At 41.5% G+C, this 27,290-nt stretch overlaps 1 protein-coding gene across 2 annotated transcripts; it reads left to right on the top strand.

Moving 5' to 3' along the window:
• Positions 1-11,535: 11,535 nt before the first annotated feature.
• Positions 11,536-26,855, top strand: LOC106582645 (eukaryotic translation initiation factor 6). Of its 2 annotated transcripts, none has more exons than XM_014165896.2 (7): positions 11,536-11,714; positions 12,763-12,899; positions 13,966-14,051; positions 14,320-14,495; positions 21,595-21,771; positions 22,045-22,226; positions 26,512-26,855. In XM_014165896.2, the coding sequence occupies exons 2-7, from the start codon at positions 12,793-12,795 to the stop codon at positions 26,519-26,521; spliced, it is 738 nt and encodes a 245-aa protein (XP_014021371.2). In that variant the 5' UTR covers positions 11,536-11,714; positions 12,763-12,792; the 3' UTR covers positions 26,522-26,855. The 2 variants fall into 2 exon arrangements, with proteins under 2 accessions (XP_014021371.2, XP_014021372.2); XM_014165897.2 differs by having other exon boundaries at positions 11,682-11,768.
• Positions 26,856-27,290: the final 435 nt, after the last annotated feature.

Raw genomic sequence — 27,290 nt, 5'->3', positions numbered from 1 at the left:
AGTCAGTTAAGAACACATTCTTTTTTTCAATGATGGCCTACGAACAGTGCCTTGTTCAGTGGCAGAACGACAGATTTTTACCTTGTCAGCTCGGGGATTCGATCCTGCAACCTTTCAGTTTCAAGTCCAACGCTCTAACCACTTGGCTACCTGCCGCCCCATTTAGGCAGGTTACCTTAGTATTCTTGGGCACAGGGACTATGGTGGTCTGCTTGAAACATGTTGGTATTACAGACTCAGTCAGGGAGAGGTTGAAAATGTCAGTGAAGACACTTGCCAGTTGGTCAGCGCATGCTCTGAGTACATGTCCTGGTAATCCGTCTGGCCCTGCGGCCTTGTGAGTGTTGACCTGTTTAAAGGTCTTAAACACATCGGCTGCGGAGTGCGTGATCACACAGTCGTCGGGAACAGCTGATGCTCTCATGCATGTTTCAGTGTTACTTGCCTTGAAGCGAGCATAGAAGTAATTTAGCTCGTCTGGTAGGCTCGTGTCCTTGGCCAGCTCTCGGCTGTGCTTCCCTTTGTAGTCTGTAATAGTTTGCAAGCCATGCCACACCCGATGAGCATCAGAGCCGGTTTAGTACGATTCGATCTTAGTCCTGTATTGACGCTTTGCCTGTTTGATGGTTCGTCGGAGGGCATAGTGGAATTTCTTATAAGTTTCCGGGTTAGAGTCCCACTCCTTGAAAGCAGCAGCTCTACTCTTTAGCTCAGTACGGATGTTGCCTGTAATCCATGGCTTCTGGTTGACGTATGTCTGTACAGTCACTGTCGGGGACGACGCCATCAATGCATTTATTGATGAAGCCAGTGACTGATGTGGTGTACTCCTCAATGCCATGTGAAGAATCCCGGGACATATTCCAGTCTGTGCTAGCAAAACAGTCCTGTAGCTTAGCATCTGCTTCATTTGACCACTTTTTTATTGACCGAGTCACTGGTGCTTCCTACTTTAATTTTTGCTTGTTAGCAGGAATCAGGAGGATATAATTATGGTCAGATTTGCCAAATGGAGGGCGAGGAGGAGCTTTGTACGCGTCTGTGGAGTAAAGGTGGTCTAGAGTTTTTTTTCCTTCTGGTTGCACATTTAACATGCTGGTAGAAATTAGGTAAAACTGATTTAAGTTTCCCAGAGTTAAAGTCCCCGGCCACTAGGAGCGCCCCTTCTGGATGAGCGTTTTCCTGTTTGCTTACGGCCGTATACAGCTCATTGAGTGCGGTCTTAGTGCCAGCATCGGTTTCTGGTGGTAAATAGACAGCTACCGAAGATTATAGATGAAAAACTCTCTAGGTAGATAGTGTGGTCTACAGCTTATCATGAGATACTCTAACTCAGGCGAGCAAAACTTTGAGACTTCCTTAGATATTGTGCACCAGCTGTTGTCTACAAATATACATAGACCGCCACTCTTTGTCTTACCAGAGGCTGCTGTTCTATCCTGCCGATACAGTGTATAACCTGCCAGCTGTATGTTATTCATGTCGTCGTTCAGCCACGACTCGGTGAATCATAAGATATTAAAAATGTTTATGTCCCGTTGGTAGAATATACGTCCCTTTATTATCCAGTGATTGTACGTTGGCCAATAGTACCGATGGCAAAGACAGATTCGCCACTTGTCGCCGGATCCTCAGAAGGCACCCCATTCTCCTTCCGTGAAACCTCAGTCTCTTTCTCCTGAGAATGAGAAGGATGAGGGCCTGATTGGGTGTCTGGAGTAAATCCCTCTCGTCCAACTCATTAAAGAAAAATTATTCGTCCAGTTCAAGGTGAGTAATTGCTGTTCTGATGTCCAGAAGCTCTTTTTGGTCATAAGAGATGGTAACAACAACATTATGTACAAAATAAGTTACAAATGTGAAAAAACAAACAAAATAGCACACTTGGTTAAGAGCCCATAAAACAACAGCCATCCCCACCGGCGCCATCCTTAGAGTTATTAATGTGACTTTAGTTGTTCTACAAACGTTGGGCTATATGTTTCGATTTTTTTATACATTGTAAGGCTGCATGATAGGACTCTAATGTGTCTGTCTTCACTTGTAGCCTGTGCGGAAAAAAACAATCACGTGATTGAGAGCAATGTGAGTGAGAGGTGATTAGGAGCACGCTGGAGAAGGTCACAACGGCCACTGGCTGCAAAAGACATGGATTTTGTTAGGGTGCATTACGGCCACACAAAGGGGATGCCATCGTTAAATTCTACGTGTGCTTGTCAAATTGTGAATGAGAGTGTGTACCGCCTGCGCAAAAAACAAAGCATAGCTCATGCCTTTCAAGTGAATTTGTTTTTTAATTATATATATTTTTTTCTCCCAACGTTTGTAGAACAACTAAAGTTACATTAATATCTCTAAATTAAGCATATTCAGTTTTGTTCAATTGTATTCTTCATACCATAAAATAATGCCACGGGATTCTAAGCAAATCTTGTCCGCTAAATGAACTAGTGTAGCCCACAACCATTTGGCATAGTGAAGAGGGTTAAACCAAGGCCTCGTAACTTTTAAAGGGTTAATACATTGTGTTATGATAAACTGTAAGGTCTCCTCTTCAGGAGATCTCTGTGTGTGTGTTAACCTGTTTTGAGTGTTGTGCCCTTCAGACACTATCAGAAGACGGAAACCGTCTACAGTACATACTCCTCCTGTCTGGGCCCAACCTGGCTATCTGAGGTTCTGAGAAATGCGACTGGTTTTCTGAGAAGACAAGGCTACCGCAGGCCTGATGAAAATAACCACCTGTCAGAAGATGCTTGGACGAGTTCACCTTGTTATGACTCTATACTTGTGATGAAAGGTCAAGTTGCGGTCAAACCCACTTCTGAGCTTTTAATTGCTGATGAGATGGTTGCTGCTGTCAGGGGGAGGTTAGATTTATTAAAATGTTGTTGCCAGGGAAACTCATGCAAGGAGGACTGGGAGACGCTTTATGAGTTACAGGATGTCTTAGACATTTTGCAGAACCTGGGGAGAGCTATTATGTACTGTACTCTGCACCAACTTCTGCCTACAATTGTATTACTAAAGGAGTATTTTAAAACTTAAACAAAGACTCTGTGTTTCCTTTCCATTACTAAGGTATGTTTGATAGTTATATAGACCTGATAATTTGTTGAAGAAATTTACCAACAATAGCCAGATCAGGACCTAACATAAGGACAACTCAGAGGATGCTATTCTGTTCTTCTGAAAGAGACTATATTTTCTTCATATCATGCTTCTTTAGACCTGTCCAAAATAAATAATGGATTTATTGTGATGGTGTAGGCTATATAACATGGATTAATTAGAGTTTTTAAAATGTAGATGCAAAGGTCTACATCAGTGGCTTGTAGGCTATGTGTGGAGATAGGAGAGATGCTAAATGTGTTTGTTAATTAACGTTCAATTTACCGTGAGACCGACAGTTATTTGCTTGACAATCTCCGGCTGATGAAGTTTCGTGACCACCACAGTCCTAGTCCTAATCATTTCAGGGAACTGAACTGGCTTCCAGTTGATCTCCGGTTGGTGCAGATCAAAATGTTGATGGTTTTAAAATTATACATGAACTGGCCCCAGTTACTTGTCTCATAGCCATCGCACCAGAGCCAGGGTTGCCAATATCAGACCACTGCACTATAGGAGCATGGCTGGAAAAAGCTATTTTCTTAAGACTGGTGCAGAGGAATGGAATGGTGTTCCAAACAATATTAAATCCTTCACTACGCTAGGTAGTTTTAAGATAAACCTTAAGAAATGGTTTATGGGCAAAATGCTTTAAAACGGCAAAGGCTTAAAGAAAGTATGATTGTATTGAATGAACGTTACATGGTAATCAAATCACATCTTATTGGTCACTTACACATTTTTAGAAGATATTATTGCGGATGTTGCAAAATGTTTTTGTTCCTAGCTCCAACAGTGCAGTAGTATATAACAATTCACAACAATACACACAAATCTAAAAGTAAAATAATGGAATTAAGAAACATATAAATATTAAGTTGCATTGACTAAAATATAGTAGAATACAGTATATACATGTGAAATTAGTAAAACAGTATGTAAACATTATTAAAGTGACTAGTGTTCCATTATTAAAGGGACCAGTGATACCATGTCTATGTACATAGTGCAGCAGCCTCTAAAGTGCAGGGTTGAGTAACCGGGTGGTAGCCGGCTAGTGATGGCTATTTAACGGTCTGATGGCCTTGAGATAGACACTGGAAAAACAGCTTCTCAGTCCCAGCTGTGATGCACCTGTACTGACATCGCCTTGTATTTGTATATGTTCTGGATGATTCCTGATTCTACCTGGAGAAGCTTCCATTAAAGAACACCCTCTGTGTTCTGTTAGACAGGTAACTCTTAATCCACAATAGAACAGGGAGTGTAAAGCCATAACATACCTTTTTCCAGCAGCAGACTATGATTGATAATGTCAAGAGCTGCATTGGTCTAACAAAACAGCTCCCACAATCTTTTTATCATCAATTTCTCTCAGCCAAACATCAGTAATTTGTGTGGTTGTTGATTGTCCTTCCCAATAAGCGTGCTGAAAGCCTGTTTACTGTGTAATAGCATTGTATCTGGTCAAAATACCATTTTTTCCAAAACTTTACTAAGGGTTGGTAACAGGCTGATTGGTCAGTTACTTGAGCCAGTAAAGGTGGCTTTACCATTCATAGGTAGCGGAATGACTTTTTCTTCCTTCCAGGCCTGAGGGCACACACTTTCTAGTAGGCTTAAATTGAAGATATGGCAAATAGGAGTGGCTATATCATCCGCTATTATCCTCAGTCATTTTCCATCCAAGCTGTCAGACCCCGGTGGCTTGTCATTGTTGATAGACAACAATAATTTTTTCACCTCTTCCACACTCACTTTACAGAATTCTAAATTACAATTATTGTCTTTCAAAATGTGCTAAGATATACTTGGATGTGTAGTGTCAGCATTTGTTGCTGGCATGTCATGCCTACATTTGCTAACCTTGCCAATGAAATAATCATTAAAGTAGTTGTCAATATCAGTGGGTTTTGTAATGAATGAGCCATCAGATTCAATGAATGATGGAACAGTTTGCCTTTTTTCCCAACATTTCATTGAAGGTGCTCTAAAGCTTTTACTATCATTCTTTCTGTCATTCATCTTTGTTACATAGTGTAGTTTCTTCTTCTTTTCATTCACTTTAGTCACATGATTGCTCAATTTGCAGCCAGGTTTATTTGCCATTCCTTTTCCTCATCCCTCTCAACCATAACATTTTTCAATTCCTCATCAATCTGTCAATTAGTCATTTTCTTAATGGGTGCATGCTTATTAGTAACTGGGATAAGCAATTTCATAAATGTGTCCAGTGCAACGTCCGTTTTCTCCTTTACACTACGGACCAACAACTATTCTTTACATCAACAACATAGGAATCACTACAAAACTTATTGTATGACCTCTTATACACTATATTAGACCAAGCCTTTGGAACTTTGGTTTTCCTAGATATGGCTATTATATTGTGATCACTACATCCTATTGATTTGGATACTGCTTTCAAGGAAATTTCTGCAGCATTATTAAAGATGTGATCAATACATGTTAATGATTTCATTCCTGTGCTATTTGTAAATACCCTGGTAGGTTGACTGATAACCTGAACCAGGTTGCAGGCACTGGTTACAGTTTGAAGCTTTTTCTTGAGTGGGCAGCTTGATGAAAGCCAGTTAATATTTAAATCACCGAGAAAATATACCTCTCTGTTGATATCACATACATTATAAAAAATGTCACACATGCTGGCCTTCTAGGCAGAGTTCCTCTGTCCAGTGTCTGTATTCTTTTGCCCATCTTAATCTTTTCTTTTTATTGGCCAGTCTGAGATATGGCTTTTTCTTTGCAACTCTGCCTAGAAGGCCAGCATCCCGTAGTCGCCTCTTCACTGTTGACGCTGAGACTGGTGTTTTGCGGGTACTATTTCATGAAACTGGCAGTTGAGGACTTGTGAGGCGTCTGGTTCTCAAACTAGGCACTCTAATGTACTTGTCCTCTTGCTCAGTTGTGTACCGGGGCCTCCCACTCCCCTTTCTATTCTGGTTAGAGACAGTTTGCGCTGTTCTGTGAAAGGAGTAGTACACCACGTTGTATGAGATCTTCAGTTTCTTGGCAATTTCTTGCATGGAATAGCCTTCATTTCTCAGAACAAGAATAGACTGACAAGTTTCAGAAGAAGGTTATTTGTTTCTGCCCATTTTGAGCCTGTAATCGAACCCACAAATATTGATGCTCCAGATACTCAACTAGTCTAAAGAAGGCCAGTTTTATTGCTTCTTTAATCAGAACAACAGTTTCAGCTGTGCTAACATAATTGCAAAAGGGTTTTCTAATGATCAATTTGCCTTTTAAAGTTATATACTTGGATTAGCTAACACAACGTGCCATTGGAACACAGGAGTGATGGTTGCTGATAATTGGCCTCTGTACGCCTATGTAAATATTCCATAAAAAATCAGCCGTTTCCAACTAAAATAGTCATTTACAACATTAACGATGTCTCCACTCTATTTCTGATCAATTTGATGTTATTTTAATGGACAAAAATGTGCTTTTCTTTCAAAAACAAAGACATTTCTAAGTGAACCCAAACTTTTGAACAGTAGTGTATGTTAACATGGGCTATTTTTAGCACTTTTCTGGGGTGCTTGCTTGTTTCCATTGCTTTACTGGGAAGCTTAGCGGAAGTAGATATTCTCATGTTATTTATGTTAGTGCAGGGTGAGTTGCACACAGTGGACTTCCTACTAGGGCACACCGCCTCAGTGCTAACACCATAAATCTGGTTCATAGACACATGATTGCATACAATAGCTGTCGGATCAGGGCAGTTAGAGGGACATAAATTAGGTTACTTATATTGTGTCTACCAATGTCCCTGGTATAATGTACATTTGCTAAATCATTAAGATGACTCAGCGACACAATGGTAGGGATTAACTGAGAAGGGCTTAGTTCATTGATAAATTATTGTTTCAACACAACCTTATAATGCTGTGAAAGGATCCAGGAACCCAAATTATTTGGGTGGATCCCATCCTCCATATAAAATGTGTTTTGTTTCCGAAAGGTATCCAAATTGTCAACAAAAGTAGCCATTTGTGAAGAGAAAGAATCCTGCTAAAGCGTTCAATGCCACGATTCAAAGTGGCCACAGGGACAGATATGATCGGTATTTTAATAGTGTCTACCAGTTTCAACTGGTCAGCGCTGCCCTTCATAATGTCATTAAAACCCACATGGACTATGATAGAATCAATGTCCATGTCCTGGCGTAGTACATTCGGGAGCAAGTTAGTAATGTAATTTACTCGAGCTCCAGGATAGGACATTGTTTTTGCACCAGGAACAGTCATATTTCTTACCATGGAGCTGCCCACAATCAGACCTCTGACAGATGGAGAAGCCCCGCTCAATCTAGAGCAGGGACGGAAGGTTGCCGACGTTGACTTCGAAATCGTAGGGGAAGGAGTAGGAGTAGGCTCAGCGGCCGCAGACACAGGTACCCCCAGCGACGAAGGTGCAGGAAGATTAGGCTCTAGAGATCATCTGGGACTAACTTCGTTAGCTTGATGGCTAACGTTAGCAGCTTACCTAGTTTAACGGCTCTTTCAAGCAGACTTTAACCTGTCAGTTAGGCAGGATTACGGGACAAGAAATAGCATTCTTAGCTGTTAAAAGCTAACCGCGTCACGGAATCACTGCAAAAACAAGTTAGGTATTTATGTTAAACAAAGATTGGTAATGTTTTAGTTAAAAACAAATCAAGTGTTTCCAGTATACAGTGTTCAGCTGCCCATTCTGATGATGTCAGATATTAATCAGTCTTTTCCCTGTGCCTTCTGGATGATAGCGGGGTGAACAGGCCTTGGCTCGGCTAGTTGATGTCCTTGGTAATCTTTTTGGCCTTCCTGTGACATCGGGTGATGCAGGTGTTCTGGAGGGCAGGTAGTGTGCCCCCAGTGATGCGTTGGGCAGATCGCACCAGCCTCTGGAGAGCCCTGCGATTGTGGGTGGTGCAGTTGCCGTACCAGGTGGTAATACAGCCCGACAGATGCTCAATTGTGCATCTGTAAGTTTGTGAGGGTCTCAGGGGCCAAGCCGAATTTCTTCAGCCTCCTGAGGTTGAAGATGCGCTGTTGCGCCTTCTTCACCACACTGTCTGTGTGGGTGGACCATTTCAGATTGTCAGTGATGTGTACACCGAGGAACTTGAAGCTTTTCACCTTCTCCACTGCAGTTCCGTTGATGTGTGCTTAGGGCAGTGGCGGTCACAAAATGTAATCAGCCGGTGATGGTCAAGGAAATAACTGCCGGTCTCACGGTAATTGACCGTTAATTAACATGAACACATATAGCATCTGCTGGCTTCAATACATAGCCTACAAGCCACTGATGCAGACCTTTAGAACATCTACATTTTAAAAAGTAATAAATCCATGTAATATAGCCTACTCCTTCACAATAAATCCATAAATTATTTTAGACGGGTCTAAAGAAACATGATAGGAAGAAAATGTAGTCTATTTCAGAAGAACAGAATAGCATACTCTGAATTATCCTTATGTTAAATTATGCCATATTGCTGTGGGCTCCATAAATGTATTTAGCAGACAAGATTTGCCTATAATTCCGTGCCATTATTTTATAGTATAAAGAATACAATTTAACAAAGCTGAATAAAATAGAAAGGATATTTTCTCCAAACGATTTGAGGGAGTACGCACATGCGGCTATTCTGTGCGAGTGGTTAACAAAGAAATAGCTACTACAATGCTTAATTTAAAGTTATTAATGTAACTTTAGTTGTTCTAAAAACGTTGGGCTATATGTTTTGATTTTTAATACATTGTAAGGCTGCATGATGCGACTAATGATCATTTGAAAAAAGTCGCTTGAAAAGCATGAGCTCTGCGCAGGCTGTACACACTTCATCAGTCTCTCATTCACAATTTGACAAGCACTTTGTAATGCCTCGAATTTCCTGAAGGCATCCCCTTTGTGTGGCTGCAATGCCCCCTAAAAAAATCCATACCTTTTGCAGCCAGGGGCTAAATATTATAATTATAATTCCCTTCTCCCTGAGTGCTGTGTGCTCCGAAGCACCTCTCACTCAGATGGCTCAGCATTATGTGATCGGGTATTTCTCACAGGCTAGAAGTGAAGACTGACACATCGGGGGTGCAACTGTGCGCATCCTTATCCAATTCTGAGGTGCATATTGAAGATATTGGAAGAACTGTCCACATTTCCTTTTCGTCAACAAGATGAGTAGGCCTAATGAACAGCAAAAGCACTAACCTATGTCAATCTACCATCCCCCAATGCTAGAAATAAATATCCCAAACATCATCTGGGACAGTTGTGGGATGTGATAGATCCCAAATGAATACAACCACTAGCATCAAAAATACTTTTATGCAATGAGGCTGACACAACAGATCAGAACATTTAGCTTAAAATGTTGATAAACTATTAGGCTATTTCTTCACATTATAAGTACAGCAATGCGCACACGGCAGTAGGCTATAAGCGTGAATGTTCCATTTGCGGGAAAACAACATAATGAAAAGTAACCACAAATGTGATTATGCATGTAATACTTTTATTATGAGAGTGCATTTTTATGGTGAAAATTATCTTCCCAAAACTTGAAACTCACGCGCTGCTTATGTGTCCCAGTTAGGCTCTACACCCCTTGTAAAGCTGATTAATTTGCTTAATTTTAAGTTATTTGGACACTTTAACTGTGATACAAAGCTTATCAAAACACGCCTTTCCCGTGGTTCATTTTTATGCCGACCAGGTAGGCTATGCTTCTATTGTAAAGAGAAGCAATGTGCTTAATATTAGGAAAGTTGATAAATAAATATAGTAGGCCTAGCCTATAGAAAGCTGATGGGATACTCCTCTTTTTAATAGAGGCCATCATTCTGTTTTCTCACGCAATTGCATAGCATATAGAAAAGCTACGCAACATGAGCTCATGGGCTCTCATGAAGTGCTTGATTAGATTTTTGTTGACATTTGCATTGATATCTGAGTGATTAGAGGGACAATAGAGTGCTGAGTATCAGGCAGTTAGCACGTTTGGTTGGCTACTAATGACCATCAGCAGCATCAGAGCTTGGAGAAGCCTAATTACCATGACTAATTGGTCACATGGAATTTGACTGCCTTCATGACTCGTGACCTTAAGTATGCTCCCTCGGCTGTCTCCGGAAGTCTACGATCAGCTCCTTCGTTTTGTTGATGTTGAGTGAAAGGTTATTTTCCTGGCACCACTCCGCCAGGGCCCTCACCTTCACCCTGTAGGCTCTATTCATTGTTGGTAATCAGGCCTACTACTGTTGTGTCGTCTGCAAACTTGATGATTGAGTTGGAGGCGTGCATGGCCACGCAGTCATTGGTGAACAGGGAGTACAGGAGGGGGCTGAGCATGCACCCTTGTGGCACCCCTGTGTTGAGGATCAACGTAGAGGAGGAGTTGTTTCCTACCTTCACCACCTGGGGGCAGCCCGTCAGGAAGTCCATGACCCTGTTACACAGGGCGGGGTTCAGACACAGGGCTCCGAGCTTAATCATGAGCTTGGAGGGTACTAGGGTGTTGAAGGCTGAGCTATAGTCAATGAACAGCATTCTTACATAGGTATTCCTCTTGTCCAGATGGGATAGGGCAGTGTGCAGTGGGATTGCATCGTCTGTGGATCTATTGGGGCGGTATGCAAATTGAAGTGGGTCTAGGGTGTCAGGTAAGGTGCAGGTGATATGATCCTTATCTAGCCTCTCAAAGCACTTCATGATGACAGAAGTGAGTGCTACGGAGCGATAGTCATTCAGTTCAGTTACCTTTGCTTTCTTGGGTACAGGAACAATGGTGGACATCTTGAAGCAAGTGGGGACAGCAGACTTGGATATGGAGAGATTGAATATGTCTGTAAACACTCCAGACAGCTGGTCTGCCATGCTCTGAGGACGTGGCGAGGGATGCCGTGTGGGCCGGCAGCCTTGCGAGGGTTAACATGCTTAAATGTCTTACTCACTTCGGCCACAGAGAACGAGAGCACACAGTCCTTAGGAGCGGGCCGCGTCGGTTACACTGCGTTATCCTCAAAGCGGGCGAAGAAGGTGTTTAGCTTGTCCGGAAGCAAGACCTTGGGAGCAAGACGTCAGTAATCTATTTTATTCCTTTTACAATTTCCTCCCTATTGATGAGATTAAGTTTGCTTTCATGTTAAATGTTGTATATATTTTGTTTTCATGTATTTTTACAAGGACCACAATGGAAATATGTTTTTTTACTTTCTTGTCTTCCACAATGATTTTAATGGCATTTTACTGGGTGGTTGTATTGTGTTTTAAAATGGTAAATAAATAAAGTCATGACTTCAGTGATCTTCAGGTCAGAAAGTCAGAGCTCTGGGGAGAGGCCCGAGTTTCCGACTTGGAATTCCGACTTGGATAACCGTTCAAAACTATTTTTTTTCAGTCGAAACAAATTTTCAGAGTTTCCAGTTGTCTTGAACTTACTGAAGTCGGGAGATTTCCGAGTTCCCAGTCGTTCTGAATACGGCATTGAAGGGCCAAACACATGGCTTGCGTCGGGTGTTGGGGGTTTACGTCATGACGTTGACGAGGAAGTGAACACGTGTGAGGAAAAATAAGAAGTCTACAAACCTTGAGTAGGCGAAATTATTATTATTTGCATAGCTAATCCGATATGTCAAACAGATCTGGTAAACATTCAAACATAGCTCACATAACTATAGTCTGTATGGGAACCAGCAAGTGGTCTTGGATTTTCTTGAAAATGTGTTCAGTTAACGTTACTCAACTTGTAAATTTGAGGCAATTTCCACTCCTCTAGCTAGATTGCTAACGTTAGCCATATGCATTGCGTCTTAATTTATTTCAATTATGGGGTGGTAGTTGTCATGTGTTTGTAGCTGTTGTATAATCTTTGGATACTCTACAGTACATAGTATAATCAGCTAACTGAGATGAGAGAGTTAATTTAGGAGGTTAACTAAATTAGGAGCCTGCAGATTGCACAGAACAAAGCAGCATGGATTGTTTTAAGGTGGAGATATGGTTCTTCTGTTGCAGTCATGCGCAATGTTCTTGGTTGGTCATTAATCGACAAGATAATTGAAAAAAACATGCTTATTTTATTTCATAATATACATCATTTAAAACGGCCAAGTTCTATTCACAATGGTATACAGTTGGTAAGAGACAGACATTCCGTAAATACTAGGAATAGATTGTCCACCATCTATGCGTTATCCAGACATAAAAGAGAAATGGGCAAAATAACATTTCAATTTAGAGCAATAAAGAAATTGAATAAATTAACTGAGCAAACCAGAAACCTTTCAATATATAAATTCAAACATTATTTTAAAACGATTTAAATATAATACATAGAAATGTTGTGGGACTATAGTAGATGAGGAATCAATATTTTTTAGATTTAGTATTTATTGGGTCATTATGTTAGTATATTATGTATGTTTGTAATCATGTGTTATATGTGAAAATGTGTTCGTATTATAAATTGTATTTTAATGTTTAAGGACTCTTGGAAGATTAGTCCAAATGGGGACTAAAAGAGATCCAAATCAAATCAACTGCGTAGTTAGGCTTGGCTAGAAGTAACTAATTGATAGTCAGCTAACGGTAGCTAGGTAGGAATTGTGTAATATTGACGGGTATTTTATTTTGTTTCAGGAAAGTTCTTCCTCAACTGTGAACTTCAACATGGCTGTCAGGGCATCTTTCGAGAAGAACCCCGAAATAGGCTGCTTCGCCAAATTAACAAACACATATTGCCTAGTTGCAATTGGTGGGTCAGAGAACTTCTATAGGTAAGATATGCGGCATCTTTTCTAGACGTTGCTTGCTAGCTAACATTAGCTGATCAGATCGAAACACCAGCGGCATAGCTAACTAGCTTGAGATGGTACATTTATTTTCAACCAACCTTGACGAGCCTAACCTAATTTTTGAATAGAAAAGCAACAGTATTTGTATTTATTAGGAATCCCCATTAGCTACTTTTCCTGGGGTCCAAACATATTAAAGCACTTACATAACATATATATATTTTTAAATGTAACCTTTATTTAACTAGGCAAGTCAGTTAAGAACAAATTCTTATTTACAAAGACGGCTTACCGGGGAACAGTGGGTTAACTGCCTCGTTCAGGGGCAGAAGGACAGATTTTATATCGCTCATCCATATATTTATATGTATATATTCTTATTCTATCCCTTTACTTATATTTGTGTGTTAGATATTACTGCACTGTCGCAACTAGAAGCACAAGCATTTCACTACACTCGCAATAACATCTGCTAACCATGTGTATGTGACCAATAAAATTTGATTTGAGTTGGGTGTCATTCAAAGCACACTTAATTTCTGAGTCACGCTCATGAAGCAGCACTTTGCGGTGGACACTGTCTTGATCAAGAGGACAGAGCATAAGAGTAAATTCCATAACAAATGGACAAGTAAAATTGTATTGAAAGCTTACATACAGTATTGTCAGCTTTCTCCAGGGAATGTTGTTATAAATGAGCATAGAGTACCACAGTATGAGTCACAATACCCTAGTGGTCAATCAGGGAAATGGTTCCAATTGTCAAGGCAAAGGTAAGAATTTCTGTATGAAATATCTAATGTTAGTTAAAGGTAAAAGTGAACTTGTCCGAGAGAGATTTACATGGTTATCAAAACGTCACGCCAGGGTAAGCCTATACGAAACACAGCCCTTATTTTAAGTTTCTAAAATCTCGTATGGGGAAAAAAACGAATGGTGAAAAATTATTTGAACCATTTCCCTGTTTGACCGCTAGGTTTTATGAGTATTGACACCTCCACTGTGGGGCTCTATTGCTGTCATAGTAACATGAAATCTATGATTACAGTGTCTTTGAAGGCGAGTTGTCAGAAACCATCCCAGTTGTACATGCCTCAATAGCAGGATGTCGGATAATTGGAAGAATGTGTGTGGGTGAGTATAGCTCTGTAGCAGATTAACATTGAAGGTCAAACAGCTAGGCTTTGTGCAAGTGCACAAAGAAACACAAAGCAATGTCATCAGTTCAACAGGAGAGTAGAATACTTAATTATGCTTTATGTAAGACCAATACTGCGCTTTCTGTTTTCTGAAAATAATTTGGATAATTGACTGTCACAATGAATGTGCTAAACTTTAAACAATTTTGCACTTAGCCCAGCTAACCGTGCTCAACTACTTCCACACTAAATTTGCTATTCAGGGAATCGTCATGGACTCCTGGTGCCCAACAACACTACTGACCAGGAGCTGCAGCACATTAGGAATTGTCTTCCAGGCACGGTGAAGATCCAGAGGGTCGAGGAGCGGCTCTCAGCACTGGGGAATGTCATAGCCTGTAATGACTATGTGGCCCTGGTGCATCCTGATCTGGACAGGGTGAGAAAAAACAACTCTTGCCTCATACCTCTTATGTTTGTCACGCATGATTGCAGTGCTGCCATCTCTCACGCATTGGGCGTGAGGGAAAACTTTCAACTGTGCCTCCAAATCGCTTTGAAATGGAAGCATATTGCGCCTTCAATTCTATATCATAAGCGTTGTAACCTCGGAAGCTTCACCCAGGAGATCCACCACACTGAACCGCGGCAGATTGAAGCTTGTGATTTTGTTAAGGGCCTGGGACCAAAGCGATTGGATGCGCGTTCGTAAAGAAACATCCCTCAAGATTAGAGTGGCGAAGGCAGCCACGGCAGACTGGACAGGCACGTTTGCTCTCCGGCTGAAAAAAGTTAATGACCTCAATTGTCAAAAGAGCAGCACAGGAAACTTGTAGCACTGTTTTGCAAACATAATTGTCAACAAATGAATTTTCTGTCACTTCTGTCGCAGAATGCTTCCTTTTGACAGCATGTGATAATATAGCCTGGTACTAGTCATGCAATCCTCCACTTGCATGAGCCTAGATCCATAGGCTACATTATTCACCATTGGCAATTTAGCACTAGGTTCATTAGGCTGTAACATCAAAGAAGGCAGCATTCAACAGGACATTTAGTAGGGTGACCTGATTTGTCGAACTGTATTATGAACATTATTTTGCACAATCGGATTGTGAACCCAAATGTCTAACTGATTCTAGTGGGGGGACAATACACTGAAAGATAATTTAGGTTGGGTGTAGGGGCAGATTTTGGCTGGCATCTTGTCTTAAGGAGATGTATCTGTTTTTTTTCTCTCACAATAGCTAATATAAGTCGTAACAATTCCCATCCCCCACAATGGGCCAAAATATAGACTAATTAGTGTTCTAATCTCAGCAAGAACACTAGTGTTAGTCTTCCCTGTGGCTCAGTTGGTAGAGCATGGTGTTTGCCATGCCAGCATGGTGTGTGCAACGCCAGGGTTGTGGGTTCGATTCCCACAGGGGGGCCAGTACAAAAAAAATGCATGAAATGAAATGTATGCATTTACTACTGTAAGTTGCTCTCGATAAGAGCGTCTGCTAAATGACTAAAATGTAAATGTTATTCCTCATACTTATTATTGAACTTTTTACCATTTTTGCCCATGTAATTAGGCTATTTGAAATCTGATATGCCAATTTGTGTCTTTAATTTTAGATTTTTATTCAATGAGATTATTTTTATAAGCCTTTATGGACAGTGTTGAGTGTAGGCTAAGTCAGTGGTTCCCAAACTGGGGCGCGCTACTAATAATTACAGTATAAATTGCGTTTAAAAAGGAAACCCTGATACATTTTAAACTTTGTTTGACAAGTGGTCATGAAATTACCTTTTAAATTATGTATAATTTAACCAACTTTGAAAACTACAGCTAGCTACAACAATTGTTTAAAAATCGCCTATGAGAGATTGTAATGGCATCTTTTTGTAAGCACTAACTCCGCCATGGTTAGTTGGACAAAGCCTTTAGAGAAAATTGAGTGCTGTTTTTGGATAAACGCCGAAAATAAGGTCTGTGTTGAACACAGGCTTAGGAGATTTTGCCATTCATTTTTCCCATAGGGATGGCTGAATGAACAAGAGGTAACTACATTTCCGGGTTTTATGACTACAAGCTGTTGAGCTCTCTTGTGCCATTGTCATTAGAATGTTGGAAGCTTACCCATAGAATTCAATGTAATGGAGCAGCTATGTTTTTGGATTGTAACTGGTGATAGAGGTACCAAATTGCATACAGAGATGGAACAGGGTTTTATAAAGATTTGTAAATACATTTGTAAATACAGGATCATAGAATTCACACATTAACCCCACAGAAGCCTTTTTCCGGTAGGGTCGCCAAACAACTCAATGTGGTCTTATTGGAAAATTTCGCATTACCATACCTGTGTGAAATGTAATTGTAGTATGCCCAGAAATATCTTAAAATGTTCATACTGATGTAGAATACTCAACCAAATGAGCCAGATGTATAAATATGTTAAATTATTCACCAGAATTTTAAGAATTTGCCGGAAAAGCTGTCCGGATTGCTGATTTCTGAAGATCCTGTCAATTGCACAATAAGGGCGATTGGTTATATTATATATATATTGGTTATATTATATATATATTGGTTATATTATATGTGAGTTGGTTATTATATATAATTTGAAAGGTAATTTCATGACCTTTCAGACCCATTTGTTCAACCAGGTTTAAAATGTATCAGGGTTTCCCTTTAAAAGCAATTTATACAGGTAATTCTGATATGTATACTGGAAGTCAAAGTTCTGTTGACCTGAACATTACGAAAATGTGTATGATTTCCAATGATTTATGTTTAAAGGGTGAGCAACAATTTGTTGTATATTGACATTGTTTGTCTTTTTAATTTTTTAATTTTTATATTATTTACCCCTTTTTCTCCCCAATTACGTGGTATCCAATTGGTAGTAGTTACTGTCTTGTCTCATCGCTGCAACTCCCGTACGGACTCGGGAGAGGCGAAGGTCGAGAGCCATGCATCCTCCGAAACACAACCCAACCAAGCCGCACTGCTTCTTGACACAATACACATCCAACCCGGAAGCCAGCTGCACCAATGTGTTGGAGGAAACACCATACACCTAGCGACCTGGTCAGCGTGCACTGCGCCCGGCCCGCCACAGGAGTCGCTAGTGCGCGATGAGACAAGGATATACCTGCCGGCCAAACCCTCCCTAACCCGGACGATGCTGGGCCAATTGTGCGTCGCCCCATGAGCCTCCCAGTTGGGCTCGAACCCAGAATCTCTGGTTGCACAGCTAGCACTGCGATGCAGTGCCTTAGACCACTGCGCCACCCGGGAGGCGACATTGTTTGTCATTGGGAAAGTTTATGGGATGGAGAGATGAAATAAAGAGTGATTAAACACAGAAAGCTACCATTGATGCACTTCTGTCAGACATTTTCCAACTCCAGGGACATAGACCCCTCCCTCCCGGCTAATTGACTATAGGTCATAAAATGCGAATAGGCTATATTGAAATGCCCATTGCCTCAAATATCCTGCATTTTAGTATTGTGCACAAGCTGCTATGCAGAAATGGTAGGCATAAATGCAAAATATCTTGCCTATGTAGAGTAAGATGATGGTTTACTTACCTCAATTTCGACTTCGACCCATCTGCCCTGGGCTCTCTGTAATTACGACCCAATTTTCAGTCACTTGATAATAAGATGGGTGACCTCCGATCGTGGATTTGCTACCAACGGGACTCTCGAAACTGCAATATTCTCTGCTTTTATGAAACATGGCTCTCGGACAAGATACACCCCATGGCTATCCAACTTGATGGATGCTTTATTCACCGTGTGGACAGGACAGTGGAGTTAGGGAAATCAAGGGGGAGGAGTTCATCAACAACTGATGTGCTGACTTGAGCGCGGTGGAAGAGCCGACACCTTGTTCACCAATTTGGAATACATGTTCAAATGCCGACCCTTCTCCTTCCCGAGGGAGTTTTCAGCTGTTATCTTGACTGTTGTATACATTCCACCTCCGGACAAGAAAAATAATAAGCTGGCACTTAAAACCTCTTACATCTAGATGTTCCACTAGCGGAACGCCTCGCCAATATCCAATGATAGGGCGTGGGGCGAATTACAAACTCCTCAAAAATCCAAAAGCGTCCATTTTTCAAACATATGACTATTTTACACCATTTTAAAGACAAGACTCTCCTTTATCTAACCACATTGTCCGATTTCAAAAAGGCTTTACAACGAAAGCAAAACATTAGATTATGTCAGGAGAGTACCCAGCCAGAAATAATCAGACACCCATTTTTCAAGCTAGCATATAATGTCACAAAAACCAAAACCACAGCTAAATGCAGCACTAACCTTTGATGATCTTCATCAGATGACACTCCTAGGACATTATGTTATACAATACATGCATGTTTTGTTCAATCAAGTTCATATTTATATCAAAAACCAGCTTTTTACATTAGCATGTGACGTTCAGAACTAGCATACCCACCGAAAACTTCCGGTGAATTTACTAAATTACTCACGATAAACGTTCACAAAAAACATTAATTATTTTAAGAATTATAGATACAGAACTCCTTTATGCAATCGCGGTGTCCGATTTTTAGAATAGCTTTTCAGTGAAAGCACATTTTGCAATATTCTGAGTAGATAGCCCGGCCATCACAGGCTAGCTATTTTGACACCCACCAAGTTTGGCACTCACCAAACTCAGATTTACTATAAGAAAAATTGGATTACCTTTGCTGTTCTTCGTCAGAATGCACTCCCAGGACTTCTACTTTACACCCAATGTTGTTTTGGTTCCAAATAATCCATAGTTATATCCAAATAGCGCCGTTTTGTCCTTGCGTTCAGGACACTATCCGAAGGGTGACGCGCCGACGCGTATCGTGACAAAAAGATTCAAAATATTCCATTACCGTACTTCGAAGCATGTCAAATGCTGTTTAAAATACATTTTTATCAGATTTTTCTCGTAAAGTAGCGATAATATTCCGACCGGGAGACGTTGTTTTCGTTCAAAGACTGAAAGAAGAAAATGGTGTCTTCACGCGCACCCGTGTCATTGTTCTCAGATCGACCGCTATCCAAATCCCTTACTGTTTTTCGCCCAGGGACTGCAGAGTCATCATTCCCCGTTCTGGCGCCTTCTGAGAGCCTATGGGAGCCTTAGAAAATGTCACGTTACAGCAGAGATCCTCTGTTTTCGATAAAGAGGCTATAGAAGGCCAAGAAATGGTCAGAGAGGGCACTTCCTGTGTAGAATCTTCTCAGGTTTTGGCCTGCCATATGAGTTCTGTTATACTCACAGACACCATTCAAACAGTTTTAGAAACTTTAGGGTGTTTTCTATCCAAGTCAAACAATTATATGCATATTCTAGTTTCTGGGCAGGAGTAATAACCAGATTAAATTGGGTACGTTTTTTTATCCGGCCGTGAAAATACTGCCCCCTATCCTAAACAGGTTAACGAACTGTATGAGGCTATAAACAAGCAGGAGAACTTACATCCAGAGGCCGCGTTTCTGGTTGCCGGCGATCTTTAAAAAAAAAAAATTGTCATTAAGACACGTGATGTCCAACTTCCATCAACACGTCTCCCTCGGCACTAGGGGAAATAAAGTCCTAGATCACTGTTATTCTACCGTCAAGCAAGCATACAAGGCCCTACCTCGTCCCCTATTCGGCAAATTAGATCATGACTCTGTACTCATGGTTCCTGTTTACAAGCAGACGTTCAAACAGGAAGTACCCTAGACCAGGGTTTCCAAAACTCGGTCCTCGGGACCCCAAGGGGTGCACGTTTTTGTTTTTTTGCACTAGCACTACATAGCTGATTTTGTGCACAATTGTTTACATCCCTGTTAGTGAGCGTTTCTCCTTTTCCCTTGATAATCCATCCACCTGACAGGTGTGGCATATCAAGAAGCTGATTAAAACAGCATGGTCATTACACAGGTGTACCTTGTGCTGTGGACAATAAAAGCTGCTTACAAATGCGCAGCTTTGTCACAATACAATGCCACAGATGTCTCAAGTTTTGCGGGAGCATGCAATTGGAATGCTGACTGCAGGAATGTCCACCAGAGCTCTTGATAGAGAATTGAATGTTCATTTCTCTACCATAAGCCACCTCCAACATCGTTTTAGAGAATTTGGCAGTACGTCCAACCGGCCTCAACCGTAGACCATGTGTAACCACGCCAGCCCAGGACCACCACCTTCACCTGCGATATCGTCTGAGACCAGCCAACCAGACAGCTGATGAAACTGGGGGTTTGCACAACCAAATAATTTCTGCGCAAACTGTCAGAAGCCATCTTAGGGAAGCTCATCTGCGTGCTTGCCGTTCCTCACCAGGGTCTTGACCTGACTGCAGTTCGGGGTCATAACCGACTTCAGTGGGCAAATGCTTACCTTCGATGGCCACTGGCATGCTGGAGAAGTGTACTCTTCATGGATGAACCCTGGTTTCAACTGTACTGGGCAGATGGCAGACAGCGTGTGTGGGCGAGCGGTTTCTGACGTCAACGTTGTGAACCATGTGCCCCGTGGTGGTGCGGTTATTGTATGGGCAGGCATAAGCCACGGACAATGAACACTATTGGCATTTATCGATGGATATTTGAATGCACAGAGATACCTTGACGATCCTGAGACTCATTGTCGTGCCATTCATCCGCCGCCATCGCCTCATGTTTCAGCGTGATAATGCACAGCCCCATGTCGCAAGGATCTGTACACAATTTGTGGATGCTGAAAATCTCCCAGTTCTTCCATATGCCTGCATACACACGCATATTACCCTTTGAGCATTTTTGGGATGCTCTGGATCGACGTGTACAGCGTGTTCCAGTTCCCGCCAATATCCAGCAACTTCGCACAGCCATTGAAGAGGAGTGGGACAGCAGGCCACAATCAACAGCCTGATCAACCATGCAAAGATGTATCACACCAGATACTGACTGGTTTTCTGCTCCACGCCCCTAGCTTTGTTGTTTTTGATTAGTTGTATTTTTTTAAAATAATTTTACCCCCTTTTTTTCTCCCCAATTTTGTGATTACGATCTTGTCTCATCGCTGCAACTCCCCAACGGGCTCGGTAGAGGTGAAGGTCAAGGCATGCGTCCTCCGAAACATGACCCGCCAAGCCGCGCTTCTTAACAAGCCCTTGCTTAACCCGGAAGCCAGCTGCACCATTCAACTGACGACTGTAATCATCCTGCAAGCGCACTGGCCCACAACAAGGAGTCACTAGAGCGCGATGAGCCAAGTAAAGCCACCCCGGCCAAACCCTCCCCTAACACGGATGACGCTGGGCCAATTTTGCAACTCGCTGTCGGACTCCCGGTAACCACACAGCCTGGGATCGAACCCCAGGCTGTAGTAATGCCGCGACATTGCGATGCATTACCTTAGACCGTGCCTTAGTCCATAGATAAGGGCGTAATGCATTTCAATTGACTGATTTCCTTACATTATTTTTTTCATGCCCATCCCTAGTATGTTGTCTGATGTAGGGGATGTTAACACACGTCCCATGTTTGTTTAGGAGACCGAGGAGATCCTGGCGGACAGTCTGAAGGTGGAGGTGTTCCGTCAGACAGTAGCAGAGCAAGTTCTAGTGGGGAGCTACTGTGCCTTCAGCAATCAGGGGGGACTGGTACACCCCAAAACCTCCATAGAAGACCAGGATGAGCTCTCCTCCCTACTCCAAGTGCCTCTGGTGGTGAGCGGTAGTTGTCATAGTGGTGCTTATGCTCATTTCTACATTGTCCCTAGCCCCGACTGCAAGGCTCATGTAGATCTGAATCAATCTGATACATATAAGCAATGTGGTAATAGATGTACCTTGCCCTCTGATAGGCTAAGTGGAAATTTCTCCATATTGTTTACATTTTTGTTTTTGGATCTACTTATGTGCCCAAGGGGGCACATTGCATCAAGTTGTTGCTGAGTTTTTGAGTTGTTGCCAAATCTCCCCCTCTCTGGCACTCCACAGGCTGGAACAGTGAACCGTGGTAGCGAGGTCATCGCCGCAGGGATGGTGGTAAATGACTGGTGTGCCTTCACTGGGCTGGACACCACCAGCACAGAGCTGTCCGTCATCGAGAGTGTGTTCAGACTGAGCGAGGCGCAGCCCAGTGCCATTGCTACCACGATGAGAGACTCTCTAATTGACAGGTGAGTGATCACTTCTGACACCATGAGAAACTCACAAATTTTAGGCATCATCTAGAGGTTGCTTCATTTCCTTTTTCCACTTAAAAAATCTATGTATGACCGGAAAGGCAGGGTTAAGATTGAGCCCGAGAAACAGGCATAGCCACTCCATCCTTTTGTAATGCAAAGTCGTCTTATGTCACAGCGCGTGGCTTTTAGTTTTTGAGGCAGCATTTGGCCCTTGGGGCTGTATGTTTGAGGCCCCTGCTTTCATCCGTTTAGAGATCCGACTTTCATAAAACCATGAGCAATTTGCTCACGTTCAGCTGTGTTCAACACTAGACTGAATCTATTTTCTGACTAGGCTATTAAAGTTGCCATACAGCCTCCTTTTCACCTCTTTTATCATGTGATTTACCTGACAATGAGGGCGTTCGACTTGTTAGGCTAATGCAGCCAACTAAACGAAAGTATATGAGTGAAGTCGGGTGAGGTGCATCTGCGACAACTTAGTCGGCCACTGTTGTGTTTTTCAAACGGCAAAGCTCAGATCAACACGGCAGTGTCAAAGTAGTGCCATTGTTTCTAAAAGTTTAATTATATAAAAGTATATAGCTCTAACGTCCATACCACAGACTAACAAACTGAAATCATATGTGCGTATCCTACATTGTAAAATTTCTATATTCATTGTATACATGAATTGCGGCAAAGTTGGTTCCTGTTTCAGTCACATCTTTGGTCACGTTCGTGTGGGTCAAACAAAAACACCCTAATGATTGGTTGACAATAGAGCCTCCCACAATGCAGGCGATGGTTGCACTTTGAAGTTGTTGAGGAGCTGCAGAAACCTGCGGTCAACTTCATGACCTTTGATCACATTAACATTTTCTGATATCAAAATGGGGTTGTAGGCCAAACATTTTTGGGTTGCGGCTGACATAACAAATCACCTTTGTTGGTTTTTGGGAATGTATTTTTAGAATGCACAGAAGTCTCAGAAAAACGATTGATCTTTTTTTACACTTAAAGTTCTGTCACCGTTTTTAGCACTATTAAATCATATTAAAATTATTCATATAACCAGACATACTCACAGGCGGACCGTGGTACAGATCCGGACCCAAAACAGGGTCAATGCAGGTCCCTATTTATATATATTTCTTTTTGGAACTGTCGGGCTTTCATCTTACTGCTGTTGACAGTTGTAATAGTAGAATGCACAAGGTGCAATTTGTTAGTGCGTGGGAAATTTTTATTTTATTTAACCTTTTATTTAACTAGGCAAGTCAGTTAAGAACAAATTCTTATTGACAATGACAGCCTAGAAACAGTGGGTTAGCTGCCTTGTTCAGGGGCAGAACGACAGATTTTTACCTTGTCAGCTCGGGGATTCGATCTAGCAACCTTTACTAGTCCAACGCTCTAACCACTAGGCTACCTGCAGCCCCAGTTTCTCTATCCATTCACTGAAAGACCTTGAGAGATCTATCAGAAATATCCAGTTGATTAACTACTAATCCATGTTACCTAGCTAAACTTTGTAGTTATCATGGCCAGATTACGTGTCCAGTGGCCGACATTTGATTTTGTTGAGTCACTCGTATCATATGAACACACAAGACATGACAAAATGTGTAGAATCTCAGGAAATTAGCTTTAAAATGGCACAATGTTCTCTCTGCCAACAAGGGTGAGGGTTGCGATGTGGGGGTTTGTTACTACACCGATAAATTACAATATCCATCCAGACCTTTGCCACCTAGGAAATTTGTTGTGACCGGACCTTCTGAAATAGTAGTTGAGTATCCCCGATATACACCCTCGGGAAGAATTACACATTTTGTGACCAGTAAGCACATAGATCCGATACTTTTCCTGTTTTTATAAATTCATAGGATGTTTAGAAATTACGTGGAGTCTGGAATTTGTGAAAATTCTATACTGAACAAAAATATAAACGCAACATGTAAAATGTTGGTTTCATGAGCTGAAATAAAAGATCACAGAAATGTTCCATATGCTTCAGAAAGTGTATTTCTCTAAAAATGTGCACAAATTTGTTTACGTCCCTGTTAGTGAGCATTTCTCATTTTCCAAGATAATCCATCCACCTGACAGGTATGGCATATCAAGAAGCTGATTAAACAGCATTATCATTACACAGGTGCACCTTGTGCTGGGGACAATAAAAGGCCACTCTAAAATGTGCAGTTTTGTCACGCAACACAATGCTACAGATGTCTCAAGTTTTGAGGGAGCGTGCAATTGGCATGCTGACTGCAGGAATGTCCACCAGAGCTATTTCCAGAGAAGTGAATGTTCATTTCTCTACCATAAGCTGCCTCCAACCTTGTTTTATAGAATTTGGCAGTATTTCCAACTGGCCTCAACCACAGACCACGTGTATGGCGTCGTGTGGGTGAGTGGTTTGCTGATGTCAACGTTGTGAACAGAGTGCCCCATGGTGGCGGTGGGGTTATGGTATGGGCAGGCATAAGCTACGGACAATGAACACTATTGCATTTTATCGATTGCAATTTGAATGCACAGAGATACCGTGACAATCCTGATGCCCATTGTCACGCCATTCATCTGCCGCCATCACCTCATGTTTCAGCATGGTAATGCATGGCCCCATGGCGCAAGGATCTGTACACAATTCCTGGAAGCTGAAAAATGTCCCAGTTCTTCCATGGCCTGCATACTCAAGACATGTCACCCATTGAGCATGTTTGGGATGCTCTGGATTGACAGCGTATTCCAGTTCCCGACAATATCTAGCAACTTCGCCCAGCCATTGAAGAGGTGTGGGACAACATTCCACAGGCCACAATCAACAGCCTGATCAAATCTATGTGGAGATGTCGCGCTGCATGAGGCAAATGGTGGTCACACCAGATAGTCACTGTGAAACGTGAATTTGGACCAATCCCTGACAACCCATTCATCAAAACGTAGCTACGAGGCTTTACTTTGTAACCTGCTGTTTTTTTTCATGTCTCTGAAAAATCTGAATGATTCCAGTCAAAAGATGGCCGATGGCCGTGAAACACCCTCAGGACTTTCCCATACTTCTTGGCGATAGTGTCACATCAGTCTTACTGATGAGGAATACCCTTCGCAGAGAGCAAATATGAAGACTGTGGGTTTGACAAAAAGGGCTGTCCCACAGATTTTAACGTTATTTGCGCAGCACTTACTTTACATTTGGGCTCATATTGCATAAATATCATACCAGTATTAGAATTTTTAGAAATGGGAAACAACTGTCACTTATTATTTATGTATTTTGACGACCACATTGACATTTAGTGAAAACGGATTTGTTAACTGCTGTTTTTTGGGGGGGTTTTCTCACATAGCTTCCATTGTTTGTCGTGTCACCTAATATTCTCTTTTACAGAAAGTGATTTGATCAATTGATAGGGGCAGGCACACATTGTATAAGATTACTTCCCAATCAAAGTCCAATTTCTTTGGCTCCTTCTAAAGAAGGTCGTAGCTCAGCTTCTAAATGTCATGGAGACAAATCAAAGATATTCCCATGTTCATCAGTCTTGTCTTCCCCTGGCATTTTACAGGTTTTTTTCTAGCATAACGTATTTATGCATTGTTTTAGATCGGTATAAACATTCTTTTTTAATTTTTTTACCCCTCAAATCAAGGAAGGACCCTCCCCCACGAAACGTTGGCGCCCCCTAGGTTGGGAACTCCTGAGCTAAAGTCTTAGTCATGTACTGCATAGCAAGACTGATTGTGTTGATTCCCAATCACTGTTTTTTTCATCTGTTTTTGTCCAAAATATTGAGTAAATGAAACTGGAACGGTGCATTGTCTGAATGGCTGGAAGCAGCAGAAAATGTACCAGCTGTGATGTACAACCTGATAGCAATATTTATTTGACTACCTAGCGATTTATTGGTGAATTTTATTAATCATACAGTGACTGCATCCATATAATTCTGCTAACAATGCCTTACTATGCGCGTAATGGATTTTTTTGTTGTCAAATAGAACCTAGTTTTAAACCTCAAGTTGGTTTTGAAGCCTAAATGGCAAATGTTATATTTTTGACAGATTATTAGACATTTATCGGTTTGTTTCATTTCTGCACAGTAGGTCAAAGTGTCAGTTACTCTTGTGTCTATACAATACTGTATTTATACTTGGGATATCATTTTTCAATGGGAAGTTCTAAAATAACGTTAAGATGCTGGAGACTTTCAGACATTCAATTACCAGTGCAGATAAAATGCTATGCTGCTGCAGCACCATTTCTAATATAACATTATTTCTCTTTCAGCCTCACATAAGATGCCATTCCGCCTTGAATGAAAGGTTCGAGTCATCCCTGAAAATCTGTTGCAGAACACTTGCTGTCATTTGATATGGTTAACACCTTCCACGTTTAGCATTGGAAATTTGTATAGTATGTCAATGCTAGACTTCATAATTTCTTAGAGATGCTCCGGTACTAGGAAATTATTTCTTAAACCTCCTGCTTTGGGCTGGATGTGTCAATGTGTAGATCATGCATAATATATGACAATAATTACTTTCTTACCTCAATTAGCCATGTCATCCGTAGTTTGAAAGCGACTCTTCTTGAAGGTGTGCTGCGCCATTTTCCTTACATTTTCCCCCATATGGGCCAGCACCCTAGCAATTCGAGTTCTAGCCAATGATCATCAGCCCCTCTCATTTAAGTGACAGCAAGCAAGAGGCTTGTCCAGCTTTATCCAATGAGGTTGCAGGGCGGGCCCAACGGCTCAGTAGACACAGCAGAGAGCGGGAGAGACCGCAATGACGTGGTACATACAGTGCATTACTTACAGCCTTATTCTAAAATGGATCAAATCGTTTTTTCCCCTCATCAATCCACACACAATACCCCATAATGACAAAGAGAAAACAGGTTTTTAGACATTTTTGCTCATTTATTAAAAATAAACTGAAATATCACATTTACATAAGTATTCAGATCTTTTACTCAGTACTTTGTTGAAGCACTTTTTGGGTATGACGCTACAAGCTTTGCACACCTGTATTTTGGGAGTTTCTCCCATTCTCCTCTGCAGATCC

Source organism: Salmo salar, chromosome ssa22, assembly GCF_905237065.1.
Source record: "Salmo salar chromosome ssa22, Ssal_v3.1, whole genome shotgun sequence".
Taxonomy (NCBI): Eukaryota; Metazoa; Chordata; class Actinopteri; order Salmoniformes; family Salmonidae; genus Salmo; species Salmo salar.
This window is presented reverse-complemented; position numbering and strand designations above follow the sequence as displayed.